This window comes from Anguilla anguilla, chromosome 15 (assembly GCF_013347855.1).
Source record: "Anguilla anguilla isolate fAngAng1 chromosome 15, fAngAng1.pri, whole genome shotgun sequence".
Classification (NCBI taxonomy): Eukaryota; Metazoa; Chordata; class Actinopteri; order Anguilliformes; family Anguillidae; genus Anguilla; species Anguilla anguilla.
The window spans coordinates 30,436,269-30,450,483 of NC_049215.1; the positions used below are offsets into that span (position 1 = coordinate 30,436,269).

Below are 14,215 nucleotides of genomic sequence, written 5' to 3' on the forward strand. Positions count from 1 at the left end.
AACAATTTCCTGTGAAAGCGAGTGCCTCGGTGATGTCACGGGACCTGCCGTTTGCGGAGGCTGATTTCTCGGACTGGTTTCTGCAGGGCACGGACTGTGGATGTTCCAGTACGGCGACCAGCGGCCCGTCTTCGATGTGCTCAGCCCAGAGGGAAACGAGATGTCCCCTGCGCTGTCAGCAATTTACCTCTTCCTCACCATGATTATTGTGTTCCAGGTACAGTACACCCCCCGATACCTCGCACTGAGCGTGCAGCACCTCAGTCACATGGTGTGTGGAATGTTTTCGGTGCGTGAATCCATCCCTCATAATTTTACTGCTGTCTTTTTTTTTGTGAAGCATCTCACTCGTTTGGTTTCCAGACAGCAGAATAGCTGCTATTAATCCTTCGGCTCTCAGGTTTTTCTGAAAATTTTCTTTGCTTGTTCGGCTCCCTGGCCCGGCCCTAAGCTGGTCCTGACTGTGGCTTTATCATGTTCCATACCATGCACCCTACACCTCTCTAATTTGCGGACCACCAGTCTTTAAATAGTGTCAGTGGAAAACATGTATTTTTTTTCCAAATTGATTAGGTATGACCTATGGACATTCTCTCTATTGACATCTTTTTAGTGGACCATTCTCTATGGAATAAACTCTTGATTAGGTTTAACCTGTGGACTGTCTCCACCTTGGCTTGTATTTTGTCAACCACTAAGTGACTTCCCATTGGACTTTTACCCCAGACACAGAAAGCCAATTGTCTGGTTCAGTTGATTAGATTTAACCCATTTAAGCCCGTGGGCAACTAAAGTTGCCGAAGTCTCTACCACTCTTTTTCCATCTGTGAATATGTTTTGGGTGACTGTAGATGCTTATGTAAGAAATCTCTGGGAAAGATCTGGGCATTAATGAGTTAACCTGATAATTCATATTTATCTGGGCTAGGATGGTGTGGAGGAAACAAAAAAGTAGGTAAAATAAAGTAGGGGCAAAGAGCTTGGTCCTCACGGCGATTTGTATCCTCTTCCATTCTCTCGTCAGGTGCTGATCCCCATCTCCCTCTTCGTTTCCATCGAGATCGTTAAAATCTGCCAGGTCTATTTCATCCACCAAGACGCGGACCTGTACGACGAGGAGACGGACTCGCCCCTGCAGTGCCGGGCCCTGAACATCACGGAGGACCTGGGCCAGGTGCAGTACGTCTTCTCCGACAAGACCGGCACGCTGACGGAGAACAAGATGGTGTTCCGCCGCTGCGCGGTGGCGGGGGTGGAGTACTCGCACGACGCCAACGGTGAGGAGGGCCCTCGCACGCCCCTCGCACGCCACCGCTAATTCCAGAGCAAACAAACCCTGCTCCGCGCCGGCCGACACAGACCCTCAGTGTCTGCCCGACAGCTGTTCCACAGTGCACACACACACACACACACACACACACACACACACACACACTCACACACACACTCACACACACACACACACTCACACACACACACACACACATGCACACACACACACACACACGCACACACACACACGCGCACACACACACACACACACACACATGCACGCACTCACACGCACTCCCACACACACACGCACGCACACACGCACGTACGCACTCTCACATGCGCGCACACACAGCACGCGTACACACACACTCTCAGACACGTGCATGTACGCACACACATACGCGCAGACACATACTCCCTCACGCACACACGTGCACATGCGCACGCACACATATACATGTACAGTGCACACACGTGCTTTCACACACACATGCTCTCTCTCTCACGCACACATGCACGCACGCACACACACACACATACTCGTATGCAAACGTGCTCTCATGCACAGGCACACACACATGCTCTCACAGCATGCACACGTGCACACACACAAACACGCTGGCTTTAATTAAATACAATCTTCCAAACTTACTGTTTAGTGTAAAACCCTTTAAAAAGGTCCCTGTGTTCTTCATGTGGTGTAAAATTTTATGTTTATTGAAAGTGATTTTTACACCCATTACCCACGGACCCAATGGTGCTTTTCTGCATTAATCTTTGTGTCACAAGACAAAGATTCAACCGATTAGCCTTTGATAATTTTTTAACTGATTATTTTTCTACATGCACAGCTTGGCCTTAGGTAGGTGGGTTTTGACTCCAAAGCCAATCATTGAGCAGGAGTCAATTACAGCTCAGCCAATGGTATAGCAAGACTGTGAGTGTACAAACAGACTGGCAAATAAGCCAGTCAGAGCGCAGGTTTGTGTTTGGATCGCGGTCAATAACAGCTGAGCCTATCCTATAGCGAGCCTGAGTGTAAGAGCAGACCGGGCGGCTTAGCCAATCAGAGAGCAGGATGCGGTAGATGCGGACGCGTGCGGATGTGCGTGAGTGTGGACTGTGACGTGTGGCCCTAGCGAGGAGGCTGGCCGCGTACCAGGAGATGGACTCCGAGGAGGAGGAGGGTCTTTCGACGGGCACGCTGCCGCGGCGGGACAGCGCCGCCAGCCACCAGAGCGCCAGGGTGGTGCTGCGCTCCCAGAGCACCAAGTCCCACCGCCGCACCGGCAGCCGCGCCGAGGCCAAGAGAGCCAGCATCCTGTCCAAGCACACCGCCTTCAGCAGCCCCATGGTCAGTACCCACACCGCCTTCAGTAGCCCCATGGTCAGTACCCCACCCCCCTCCCTGTGGTCAGTACCCACACCGCCTCCCTGCAGGTTCAGTACCCCACCCCCCTCCCTGTGGTCAGTATCCCACCCCCTCCCTGCAGGGTCAGTATCCCACCCCCTCCCTGCAGGGTCAGTACCCCACCCCCCTCCCTGTGGTCAGTACCCACACCGCCTCCCTGCAGGGTCAGTACCCCACCCCCCTCCCTGCAGGGTCAGTACCCCACCCCCCTCCCTGCAGGGTCAGTACCCCACCCCCCTCTCTGCAGGGTCAGTACCCCACCCCCCTCCCTGTGGTCAGTACCCACACTGCCTCCCTGCAGGGTCAGTACTCCACCGCCCTCCCTGTGGTCAGTACGCACACCCCCACCCTCCCTGCATGGTCAGTGCCCCCACCCTCTCCACATGGTCGCCCCCACCCTCCCTACATGGTCAGTACCCCTACCTCTACCCTGTGGTCAGTAACTCTCCCCCACTGTGAGTAACCACGCCCCGTTCACAGTCAGTAACCCCCTCCCCACGGTCAGTAACCTCCACCCCCCTCATGGTCAGGAACCCCCACCCCCCTCATGGTCAGGAACCCCCACCCCCCTCATGGTCAGGAACCCCCACCCTCCTCATGGTCAGGAACCTCCACCCTCCTCGTGGTCAGGAACCCCCCTTCCGCACCCCCTTTCCCGGTAAATGTTTTGTTTTCTCTCGCAGGCAGACTGTTACGTAACCACTTTCGTGCCTTGTGCTTTAGCTGAGTGTGTGTGTGTGTGTGACGTCTCCATGGTGACGAGTGCACGGTTGGTTCACTTTTAAACAGGAGAAGGACATCACGCCTGACCCGCAGCTCCTGGACAAGGTGAACGAGTGCAGCAGCCAGCCTCTGGGGCAGCTCTCCCACGAGCTGTCCGACATCATGGAGTTCTTCATCGCGCTCACCATATGCAACACCGTGGTGGTCTCCTCCCCTAGTCATCCTCGACAGAAGGTGAGAGTTGCGTGTAAACGGAATGTGCGTGGGGTGTAGGTTGCTACTTCGCATGAATCCCTAATTGTTTCGCTCCCAGCCAATCAGAGCTCATTAAACAGGGATGTATGCATTGCTGCATTCCAAACTGAAGCAACAGGTTTGTGGGACTCACTGATGTTTCAAAATGTGCAAGTTTTTGTGCAACTGTGTTGTGTGATGCTGTCCACACCTGTGCGATCTGGTAGCAACTGTGAAGAATGAGGAGGTGCTCACTCTGGCTGGTTTTATTTTCATCAGGATAGTTTTAGGTGGTCATTTTGTCCTTGTGTTTAGTCATCATTATTATTGAGCACATTGTCACTGTCTTCCTTGTGGTCTCCAGCCCCATTCTCTGTAGCTAGAAAATGTACCTGAACATATTTGAAAGTGGCTTTGTCTGCGAGCAGTGAGGATTGTGATTTGACTCTGTAGTGAGTTATATATACACGGTCAGATTATGCAGCTACGCTGCTTTTCACTGTATGAGATCAGGCAGAAATGTCTACAGAGTAAAATTTTAACAAGCAGATAATGGATCTGAGCAGAAACTGTTCTTAATTGATGCTCCTGAGTTAGGAAATCAGATAGTAGCTGATATAAACAGAATACATTTCTACACAGAAAAACGTCCACTGTTAATTCTACTCTAACAGAGTACATACGAGTCAAACTGGGACCATATGTACTCTGTGAAGAGTTTTTAGACTGCACATTTTGCAGCGTACCCTCTTTAGTGTACAAAAGTAAACGTATGGTCTTATAAGTGAGATGACGCTTTATCATCAATGTGCTGTGTATGAAATAAGACTGAAATGTGGTTGATTAGTACCTGACTCAGTGAGCATTGGCGGTAAAGGTTGAATGTGGTTGATTAGTGCCTGACTCAGTGAGCATTGGCAGTAAAGGTTGAATGTGGTTGATTAGTGCCTGACTCAGTGAGCATTGGCAGTAAAGGTTGAATGTGGTTGATTAGTGCCTGACTCAGTGAAGATTGGCGGTAAAGGTTGAATGTGGTTGATTAGTGCCTGACTCAGTGAGCATTGGCAGTAAAGGTTGAATGTGGTTGATTAGTGCCTGACTCAGTGAAGATTAGCAGTAAAGGTTGAATGTGGTTGATTAGTGCCTGACTCAGTGAGCATTAGCAGTAAAGGTTGAATGTGGTTGATTAGTGCCTGACTCAGTGAAGATTGGCGGTAAAGGTTGAATGTGGTTGATAATGCCTGACTCAGTGAAGATTGGCAGTAAAGGTTGAATGTGGTTGATTAGTGCCTGACTCAGTGAAGATTGGCGGTAAAGGTTGAATGTGGTTGATTAGTGCCTGACTCAGTGAAGATTGGCAGTAAAGGTAGAATGTGGTTGATTAGTGCCTGACTCAGTGAGCATTGGCAGTAAAGGTTGAATGTGGTTGATTAGTGCCTGACTCAGTGAGCATTGGCAGTAAAGGTTGAATGTGGTTGATTAGTGCCTGACTCAGTGAGCATTGGCGGTAAAGGTTGAATGTGGTTGATTAGTGCCTGACTCAGTGAGCATTGGCAGTAAAGGTTGAATGTGGTTGATTAGTGCCTGACTCAGTGAGCATTGGCAGTAAAGGTTGAATGTGGCTGATTAGTGCCTGACTCAGTGAGCATTGGCGGTAAAGGTTGAATGTGGTTGATTAGTGCCTGACTCAGTGAGCATTGGCAGTAAAGGTTGAATGTGGTTGATTATTGCCTGACTCAGTGAGCATTGGCAGTAAAGGTTGAATGTGGTTGATTAGTGCCTGACTCAGTGAAGATTGGCGGTAAAGGTTGAATGTGGTTGATTAGTGCCTGACTCAGTGAGCATTGGCGGTAAAGGTTGAATGTGGTTGATTAGTGCCTGACTCAGTGAGCATTAGCAGTAAAGGTTGAATGTGGTTGATTAGTGCCTGACTCAGTGAGCATTGGCAGTAAAGGTTGAATGTGGTTGATTAGTGCCTGACTCAGTGAGCATTGGCAGTAAAGGTTGAATGTGGTTGATTAGTGCCTGACTCAGTGAAGATTGGCAGTAAAGGTTGAATGTGGTTGATTAGTGCCTGACTCAGTGAAGATTGGCAGTAAAGGTTGAATGTGGTTGATTAGTGCCTGACTCAGTGGGGTCGTTCCCCGCAGGTGCGGATGAGGTTCGAGCTCAAGTCCCCGGTGAAGACCATCGAGGACTTCATCAAGCGCTTCACGCCGAGCCGCCTGACGTCCGGGTCCAACAGCAGCAGCTCGTCCAGCCTGGCGGCCGGCCGCTCGGCGCAGAAGCAGAGCTCGGCCAGCCTGCCCTCGCCCTGCGCGGACAGCGCCCTCCTCAGGCTGGAGGAGGAACAGCACCCCGCCCGGCCGCCGGACCCGCAGAGCGCCTTCGGCCCCGCGGCCCCGGACGGCGGCCCCGCGCCCGAGGAGGGCGAACTGCGCTACGAGGCCGAGTCGCCCGACGAGGCGGCGCTGGTCTACGCCGCCCGCGCCTACCGGTGCTCGCTGGTGGGCCGTCTGCCCGACCAGGTGACCGTGGAGCTGTCGCACCTGGGCCGGCTGCACTTCGAGCTGCTGCACACCCTCGCCTTCGACTCCACCCGCAAGCGCATGTCCGTGGTGGTCCGGCATCCGCTGACCAATCAGATCACCGTCTACACCAAAGGGGCTGACTCCAGCGTCATGGACCTGATCCAAACGCCGTCCTCCGGTAAGCGCGCTTGACTTAATGTCAGGCCATAACTGTGACACTGCAGTGAGGTGAGTGATGTCATAGAGTGTAACCATGGCACGGCGTGTGTGTGTGTGTGTGTGTGTGTGTGTGTGTGTGTGTATGTGTGTTTGTATCCGTGTGTATCTGTGTGTGTGTGTGTGTGTATGTGTGTTTGTATCCGTGTGTATCTGTGTGTGTGTGTCAGCCCATGCATGTGAAATCAGTGTAACTCGTCAGATAGCTGGTCCATCATGTTGAACGTATATCATTTTTGGATCATCAGAAGAGAATGGTGTATGCTAGACAAACTAACCAGCTTTTACTTCAACTGTAAATTTATCAAACCAACTTCACTGTGAGTCCTGGAGCGGTGGCTCTACTGTGCGTTTTTGTCCTTCCTGTCTATGGATAAGAGTGAACCGTTCCAGCTCTCCCCACTTGTCAGGAAGGGGGGGGGGGCCTGCTGCCGGTGTGTGTGTGAGACCACGAGGCTGACGTGTTGTGGCCTGCTTGACAGGCTGTGTAGGTAGCATGTCTCACAGGGCGGTTGTGTAACTGATTGTGGAAGGAAAGTAGCCCTGCAGAGCCGCCTGGTTACATCACCCTTTGACGGGGGCTGTTTGTCGGCGAGAGGTTGCAGCGCGCTGATGTGGCGCTACTGGCCTTTTTTGGATATTTGCGCGGGCCTAGTTGCGTGACTTCCACGCCGAACGCCGTAGCGGGGACTAAGGCTATAACTGTGCGGAAGTTCAGCGCACTTTTATCCACAAAATCACCTAGCGTGTGCTTTCGGATTCCAGCACTTCCCCTTGAAAATACTTACGGGGGTGGGAGGGGACGGGGGGGGGGGGGGGGGTGGTCTGTTTTATGGGTAGCCCCAGACCATGGGGAAAGTGGGCAGGGCATTCCCACATGGGGTTTACTGTTTGGCAGGGGGCAGTATGAAGAAATTTTTTCTGTTGCAGTTGTGTGGTGCGCAGGCTCTGCTGCTGCGTTTGGTCTTTCTGGGCGTGGAGCAGGCCTCCCTGTGGCCTTGGTACTCTCACCGCCCTGCCCCTCTGACAGGCTGTTTATGTTTCCTGCATATTTGGCCGCGACGTCCCTGCAAAAACAACTGCGCTTAACGAATTACGGCACGCTAATGAGCGTAAATATTATTTTAGCTTTCGACATGCGATAATGTTCAAACTCAATATTCGAACGATGAGGATCAGCTCCAGATGGGGCCCGCGGCAAATTGATCGATTGGCCCAGAATAACGCCAGTTCCTCCGACAGCTAAACATATTCAGAATATGAGGAACGGCCGAGATAGCGATGTTTTGAGGTTCGGGCGCTTATCTGGTTCGGTTTTTGGCGGCCGCTCCTCGAACACGGGCTCCTCCCGTGGAGTCCCGCGCTGAAATATGCCGGCAGGGGGGTGTCCGGCACCTGTTCAGATAGGGCGGGAATTGCAGGAATCCTGCGGCCCTGGTCTTACGCTGCTAGGGGCGACCGACTCCGCCCACCTCGCTTTCTCCACTCTCCTATTATGGGATGTCTGTCAGGAGGGTGCTTGAGGGGGAAACCTGCTGATGATGGTTGGTGAGGGCTGGTGAAAACTGTGCGTTCAGTGATATAGGCTGTGCGCGTTTTACTTTTCTGCTGTTTCTCCCTGGTTTCCTCCTCAGTTCGGGAAAGCCCAATGTTGTGCATGTGTGTGTCCGAGTGTGTGTGTGCGCGCACGTGTGTGTGTGTCCCAATTGAGTACGTATCCTGATATTCACTGTGATACGTGCAGTAAGGATATCAAGATAACGGGCAAAGCTCTGGAAAGGATGGAGAGGATTTCACGGATCTTAGCGGCCTTTATTTTATTTTATTTTATTTTATTTTATTTTTGTTCCCCCCCCCCGCAGGTGACACCAGAAGTAAACGCCAGAGAAAGAGTCTGTTCAAAACGCAGAATTATCTCAACCTGTACGCGGCCAGCGGCCTCAGAACTCTCTGCATCGCCAAAAAGGTAAAAGGTTCTGGGAGCTGGGAGGAAGGGAGGGGGGGCTCTGCGGCCGCACGGTGTCCTGGGGGCAGTGGCGCGGAGACGCGTCAGTCTCACTTTGCACCATTAAAAGGGCTCGCATTGCATCCGTGTGCCACAGGCCATTTTTCCTCTGCGTCCGTGTGGCCCAGGCTGACAGGTTAGCCCCGCGGGAGTCTGCAGCAGCGGTCCCACACAGCTGACTGTGTCCCTGTAGGGCGGGGCGGCCCAGCCCTGTTCCCGCGGCTCTGCCGTCCTGTAGGTCTTCATTTCAACACGGACAAAGCGCGCCTCATTAAGCCGCTAGAGATCTCAGCGAGCTGCTGATTGGTGGAATCGGGTGTGCCAAATAAGTTGAAATGAAAACCTGCTGGACGGTGGATTTCTAGTAACAGGGTTGGGCAGCCCTGCCTCAGGGTGTAGGGTGGATTTATGTCGGTTGTGGTTACACAGGTTTTTGTTGTTTCAAGAGTTACTACACTCTAGATCTTGTGTTTTTTTTTAAGCTGTGTTTTTGCATGCCTCATTTATAATAAAACATTTCAGTCCATGCCATTATTTCAGCATTTCTGAAATATCATTTAGCGGAAAAAACCTGTTGGAAAAGCATCTTAGTACTGCCCTCTGTGGTTTGAAATTTTCTTTCTGCGTTCCACTCTGGCCCCGCCCACCAAAAGTACCTCTTTGGAGGTGATACTATGTCATATAGATGTCATCAGTATATCCAGTGGGAAAATTGCCAACCTCCAAGAAATAGGCCCTGTAACCACTTAATCTTGATTCATATTTGATCTGCAGTGCCAAGTTTGACAGTTTTATCCAAGTTTTGTGAGCCAGATGCAGTTGCGCTGTACAAATTCATTTGTGTAGAGAATACTTTACACAGATGAGATGGACACACCTACTCCACCCACCCCAAGAAGCATTTTTCAAAATTGTATAGTAGGTGGAGCCCAGTAGAGACCGTGAGTGCAATCACTTTCTCAACACATTAGCTGCTAGGAACTGGGCCTTGTAACGTAAAAGTTGCAGGTTTGATTCCCAGCTGGGACACTGCTGTTGTGCCCTTGAGCATGGAAGTTATCCCGCATTACTTTATGGAATATGCGACTGTTTAAATGGCTACTGTGTAAAAATGTCGAGTCGCTCTAGATAAGGGCGTCTGTAATGAAATGCACTGGTTATTTCCACAATGACTGAGATTCATTCTGGCCATTAATTCATGCTGGACTGTTCATCGCCCTACAGTAGTCCCAGTATTTGTTGTTGCTGTGTGAGTTAAGGTCTCAGGATATAACATAACATAACATAACATAATGACGGGAACAGGCCACTCAGCCCAACAATGCTCACCATTTTCCTGACTAAATTAGTGCTCTGATTACCTACAGACCAGATTGTATCTAACACCGTATCAAGCCTGGTCTCGAAAATCCCCAGAGTTTCTGTCTCTAATACGTGACCTGGCAGGCTGTTCCACACGTTGACTGCTACTCTGCGTGAAAAAAAATTCTTCTGTTCTAATGCCTGTATGGAATTTACCTTTTGTTCATTTCCGTTTATGTCCCCTCGTTCTGCTGAGCCGGAGCTGACGTTTTATCTTGTATGACTGAGAAAGAACTTGCCCCCCCCCCCCCCCCCCCCCCCTTAGACTCTGACCGAGGCGGAGTACGGAGCCTGGCTGGAGAGCCACTTGCAGGCAGAGACGGCCATTCAGGGAAGAGAGGAGCTGCTGTTTCAGTCTGCCGTGAAACTGGAAACAAACCTTCATCTCCTGGGTAAGAGAGCTGTTCGTATCTGACCCGGTCAGCTTGGGCTCTTAACAGTACCATCTCTCTGCCTGCTCGCACGGTGCGCCAGTGCACTTAAAATCTCTAGAGCAGGGGAGGATTGCATGTGTTTCTGTATTCTATGCCAACTTCTCCTTTTAATGATCTCTCATTTGTTTAATTAGCCCAGTTGTTTAGTATTTGATATTGTAGCCACCGTGCTTGTTAAGCTAATGAATGAGAGCTTCAGACTGTTCCTGTGTCCCAACTTTCTTATTGTGGTCTGATTATAGTTAAACCAGTATGTGTGTGCTCAGCTAATTAGCTCATTTGATCAGCGCGACTGGTGACAGTGAAAGCATGCAGAAAACAATGGCCCTGCAGAAAGGGAACTGCCCACCCTTGCTCAAGGGATTGTCAAATAATTTACTGTGTTTAAAGCACAAGTTATGTTGCCTTACTACTGTTTGCTCAACATGTGACGATTTCAAATGTATTTGTTCAGTAATAATGTTAAGGTATTTTCTGTGTGCGTGCATGTGTGTGTGTGTGCGCGTGTGTGTGCGCGCATGCGTGCATGTATGATTCTCTGTGTGTGCATGTGTGTGTGTGTGTGTGTGTGTGTGTGTGTGTGTGTGCGCATGCGTGCATGTATGTTTCTCTGTGTGTGTATGTGTGTATGTGTGTGTGTCTGTGTGCGTGTGTGTGCGTGTCTGTGTGTGTGCACATGCGTGCATGTATGTTTCTCTGTGTGCGTGTGTGTGTGTGTGTGCATGCGTGCGCACGCGTGTGTGTACGTGTGTTTCTGTATGCGTGTGTGCATGCGTGCGCGTGCTTACGTAGGGGCCACTGGGATTGAGGACCGGCTGCAGGACGGGGTGCCAGAGACCATCGCCTCCCTGCGGAAGGCGGGGCTGCAGATCTGGGTGCTGACTGGAGACAAGCAGGAGACGGCCATCAACATCGCCTACGCCTGCAGGCTGCTGGACCCCGAGGAGGAGCTCATCATTCTCAACGCCGACACACAGGTCAGGGTGCCCAGCGCTCACCTCTCTGTGAAGCATGCACACACTCGGCTGAACAAACACGTTTAGGGGGGCAGTCATTGCTGGGGGTGGGGGGGGGGTGTTGGTATGCCTTTGTAGTCATGTGACCGTGCTGTAGCCTGCTGACCGGAGCCCTGTGTCTCTGCTCCAGGAAGCGTGTGCCGTGCTGCTGGAAGAGAGCCTCCACTACATCCAGTCCAAGTTCCTGTGCGACTTCCCCGAGCAGGGCAGCCGGGCCTCGCCCGACGACCTGGGCCCGCCGGGGCCCCTGGGGTCGCCGGGGCCGCCGCCCGCCCTGGTCCACCGGCTGGGGCTGGTGATCGACGGGAGGACGCTGGCCTACGCGCTGGACGGCAGCCTGGAGGAGCGCTTCCTGGCGGTGGCTCGGAGCTGCCGCTCGGTGCTGTGCTGCCGCTCCACGCCCCTGCAGAAGAGCATGGTGGTCAAGCTGGTGCGCAGCAAGCTCAAGGTCATGACGCTGGCCATAGGTACGTACACACGTGTGTGTGTGTGTGTCTGTGTGTAGAGCTGTGTGTGTGTGTGGAGCTGTGTGTGAGTGCGTGTGTGTGTCTGTATCTGTGTGTGTGTGGAGCTGTCTGTGCATGTGCGTGTGTGCGTGTGTGTGTGTGTGTGCGTGTGCATGCATGCATGTGTGTGTGCACACCCCTGTGTACTGTGCCTGATGGTTATATAGATATAGTTCTGTCCTGGTTTCTGGGCTTGTGTTCAGTCCTGTGTGTGAGTCGTAAAGAGAGTGTCTCTCTGTCTGTGCTGTCATTCCCAGGTGACGGGGCGAATGATGTCAGCATGATCCAGGTGGCTGATGTAGGGGTCGGGATCTCAGGGCAGGAGGGGATGCAGGTAAGAGGAGTTATAATGGATGGGTGTATACTCAAATCTGGCCCTCAAATCCAAATCTGCCCCTGGTTTTCAATTCTCCCAGGTAATTAACTGGACAATTACTGCTACTGATTGGCCAGACTCTCTTCACACCTGACTCCGAGATAATGGGACTGTGTAAAACCAGCAGTACTCAGCCATCGAGGACTGCGATTGCAGTAACAGGGTGCTGTATGACCCTACATTGTGCCATGTGAATTCACCCACAGCATGGGGATCACTGTATTGAAATTCCTATTTGTTTTGGGAATTTTTAACCTTTTTCCCCCTTATTGGCCAAGTAGCTAGCATGATTTGGCCAAATTGGCACCCACTCAACAACCAATGTTAAATATTTTCCCTATTTTTTGCCTATAAGCAAATATCAGTTAAATGTAATGTAATTCCAGGTGTTGTGTATATTTTCCCTCATTCACAGGTATTTGCATAGCTAGCGATGTGGAAGCATTTCTCCTTCTTTCCTGATTTCTTCCTCTGAATGATTAGACCTGCGCTGATAAAGTTTTGCCACAGATTTGAAATTTTAAATTCAAACCGACTCGGAGAGAGCTGGAGATGTGTTTAGGGGTGTACTCATCTGTCGGCTCATTAAGCATCTCGAGAGCACGCTTCGCTTCTTGATCTCAAAGGCAGAATTAAAATGGTTTGAGTTCCTGGAACAGCTGTCGAGCTCAAACATGTCTGATTGCAAGCTATATTTACTCACACAGGACAATAATGCGCTGTAGCAGGGTTTTAACATTTTTTCCAAGGAGTGCATGTGCTCCTCAGAAGAGCAAATGCTCTTTAAAATGGGCGCCCTGTAGAGCTCTGTGTAAGTCCTGAATTATTTTTAGCCAAACAGGATTGTAAGGAGTTATCCTACTCGAGGTGTTGAGTTATACTTCTCCACTGTTGATAAATCCATGTGTAGCAAGCTCCGAGAAGTGAGGAACCCTTGGTGCTGTAGCTATGGCGCGCCCCGCTAGCTCATAATGCATCCGCTCTTCTCAAGGCTGTGATGGCCAGTGACTTCACCATCCCCCGCTTCCAGTACCTGCAGAAGCTCCTGTTGGTCCATGGTCACTGGTGCTACTCCCGACTGGCCAACATGATCCTGTATTTCTTCTACAAGAACGCTGTGAGTCATCAGCACTGTTCTTTCGGTTTAGTGTATCTGGTGTTTAATAACCGTCAGCATTTTATTACATTTTATTTTTTATTTAAATGCAAAATGTATTTACCAGAAAGGTGACGTAGCCTTCACATATCTGTAAAAACAAAAAAAAAGAATGAATAGGAAAAAAACTGCAAAATTTGAATTGAGTCATGTTGAGTTTTCATACTGTACACTCAGATGTGATCTTTTTTTAATTTTACACACTTATTGCATGTCGCTTTGGATAAACGCATCTGCCAAATTAATGTAATGTCATGAGAGTTGCAGCAAGATCTGCGTTATATGTAACTACAGTCGTACATGCTGCTGTGCATTGATCTTATTTTTTTGCTGTTTTTATCGTAGATGTTTGTGGCGCTGATCTTCTGGTATCAGTTCTACTCGGGCTTCTCAGGGTCAGCCATGATTGATCAGTGGTATCTCATCTTCTTCAACCTGATGTTCTCCGCCTTTCCTCAACTCATCACCGGCACCCTGGACAAGGACGTGTCAGCGGAAACCCTGCAGAACCTACCTCAGCTCTACATGAACGGGCAGAACTCCGAGGTGTGTGTGCGTGCGTGCGCGCGCGCGCTTGTTTGTGTGTGTGTGTATGCGAGTTTGTGTGAGTGAGAGAGTTTGTGTGTGAGTGAGAGTGTGTGTGTCTGTGTGTGAGCGAGAGAGTTTGTGTGTAAGTGAGAGAGTTTGCGTGTGTGTGTGTGTGTGTGTGTGTTTCTCTCTGTTGACCTTCACACGCTGCCATGTTGAGCCTAGTCGTGCCGGGTTGAGCACCGGTATGTGAGGTTTCACACAGTCTTTCCAGCCCAACTCTCTCAATTAATCTTACTCTGCCTCTGCCGCACTGCTGGGCCAAGTTCAGTCCAGCTGACGGCTGCACTGTGCGTTCATAATGACATCACTGTTGCAGGGGGAGATCTTTGGCTCTGATCACACAATGCAAGTGTGTTCAGCATCACCTTCATCTTTAATG

At 50.7% G+C, this 14,215-nt stretch overlaps 1 protein-coding gene across 2 annotated transcripts in view; it reads left to right on the forward strand.

Annotated features, from left to right (window-relative positions):
• The window catches only part of atp10a (ATPase phospholipid transporting 10A), a 30,334-nt gene that overhangs the window by 7,873 nt on the left and 8,246 nt on the right, over positions 1 to 14,215 (forward strand). For both annotated transcript variants that reach the window (XM_035394221.1, XM_035394220.1), the window contains exons 6-17: positions 87 to 217; positions 1,025 to 1,277; positions 2,415 to 2,629; positions 3,476 to 3,643; positions 5,794 to 6,352; positions 8,253 to 8,356; positions 10,023 to 10,149; positions 10,984 to 11,168; positions 11,338 to 11,674; positions 11,971 to 12,047; positions 13,081 to 13,206; positions 13,591 to 13,791. In XM_035394221.1, the coding sequence (XP_035250112.1) occupies positions 87 to 217; positions 1,025 to 1,277; positions 2,415 to 2,629; positions 3,476 to 3,643; positions 5,794 to 6,352; positions 8,253 to 8,356; positions 10,023 to 10,149; positions 10,984 to 11,168; positions 11,338 to 11,674; positions 11,971 to 12,047; positions 13,081 to 13,206; positions 13,591 to 13,791 (2,483 nt within the window). The remainder of the gene's footprint in view (positions 1 to 86; positions 218 to 1,024; positions 1,278 to 2,414; positions 2,630 to 3,475; positions 3,644 to 5,793; positions 6,353 to 8,252; positions 8,357 to 10,022; positions 10,150 to 10,983; positions 11,169 to 11,337; positions 11,675 to 11,970; positions 12,048 to 13,080; positions 13,207 to 13,590; positions 13,792 to 14,215) is intronic.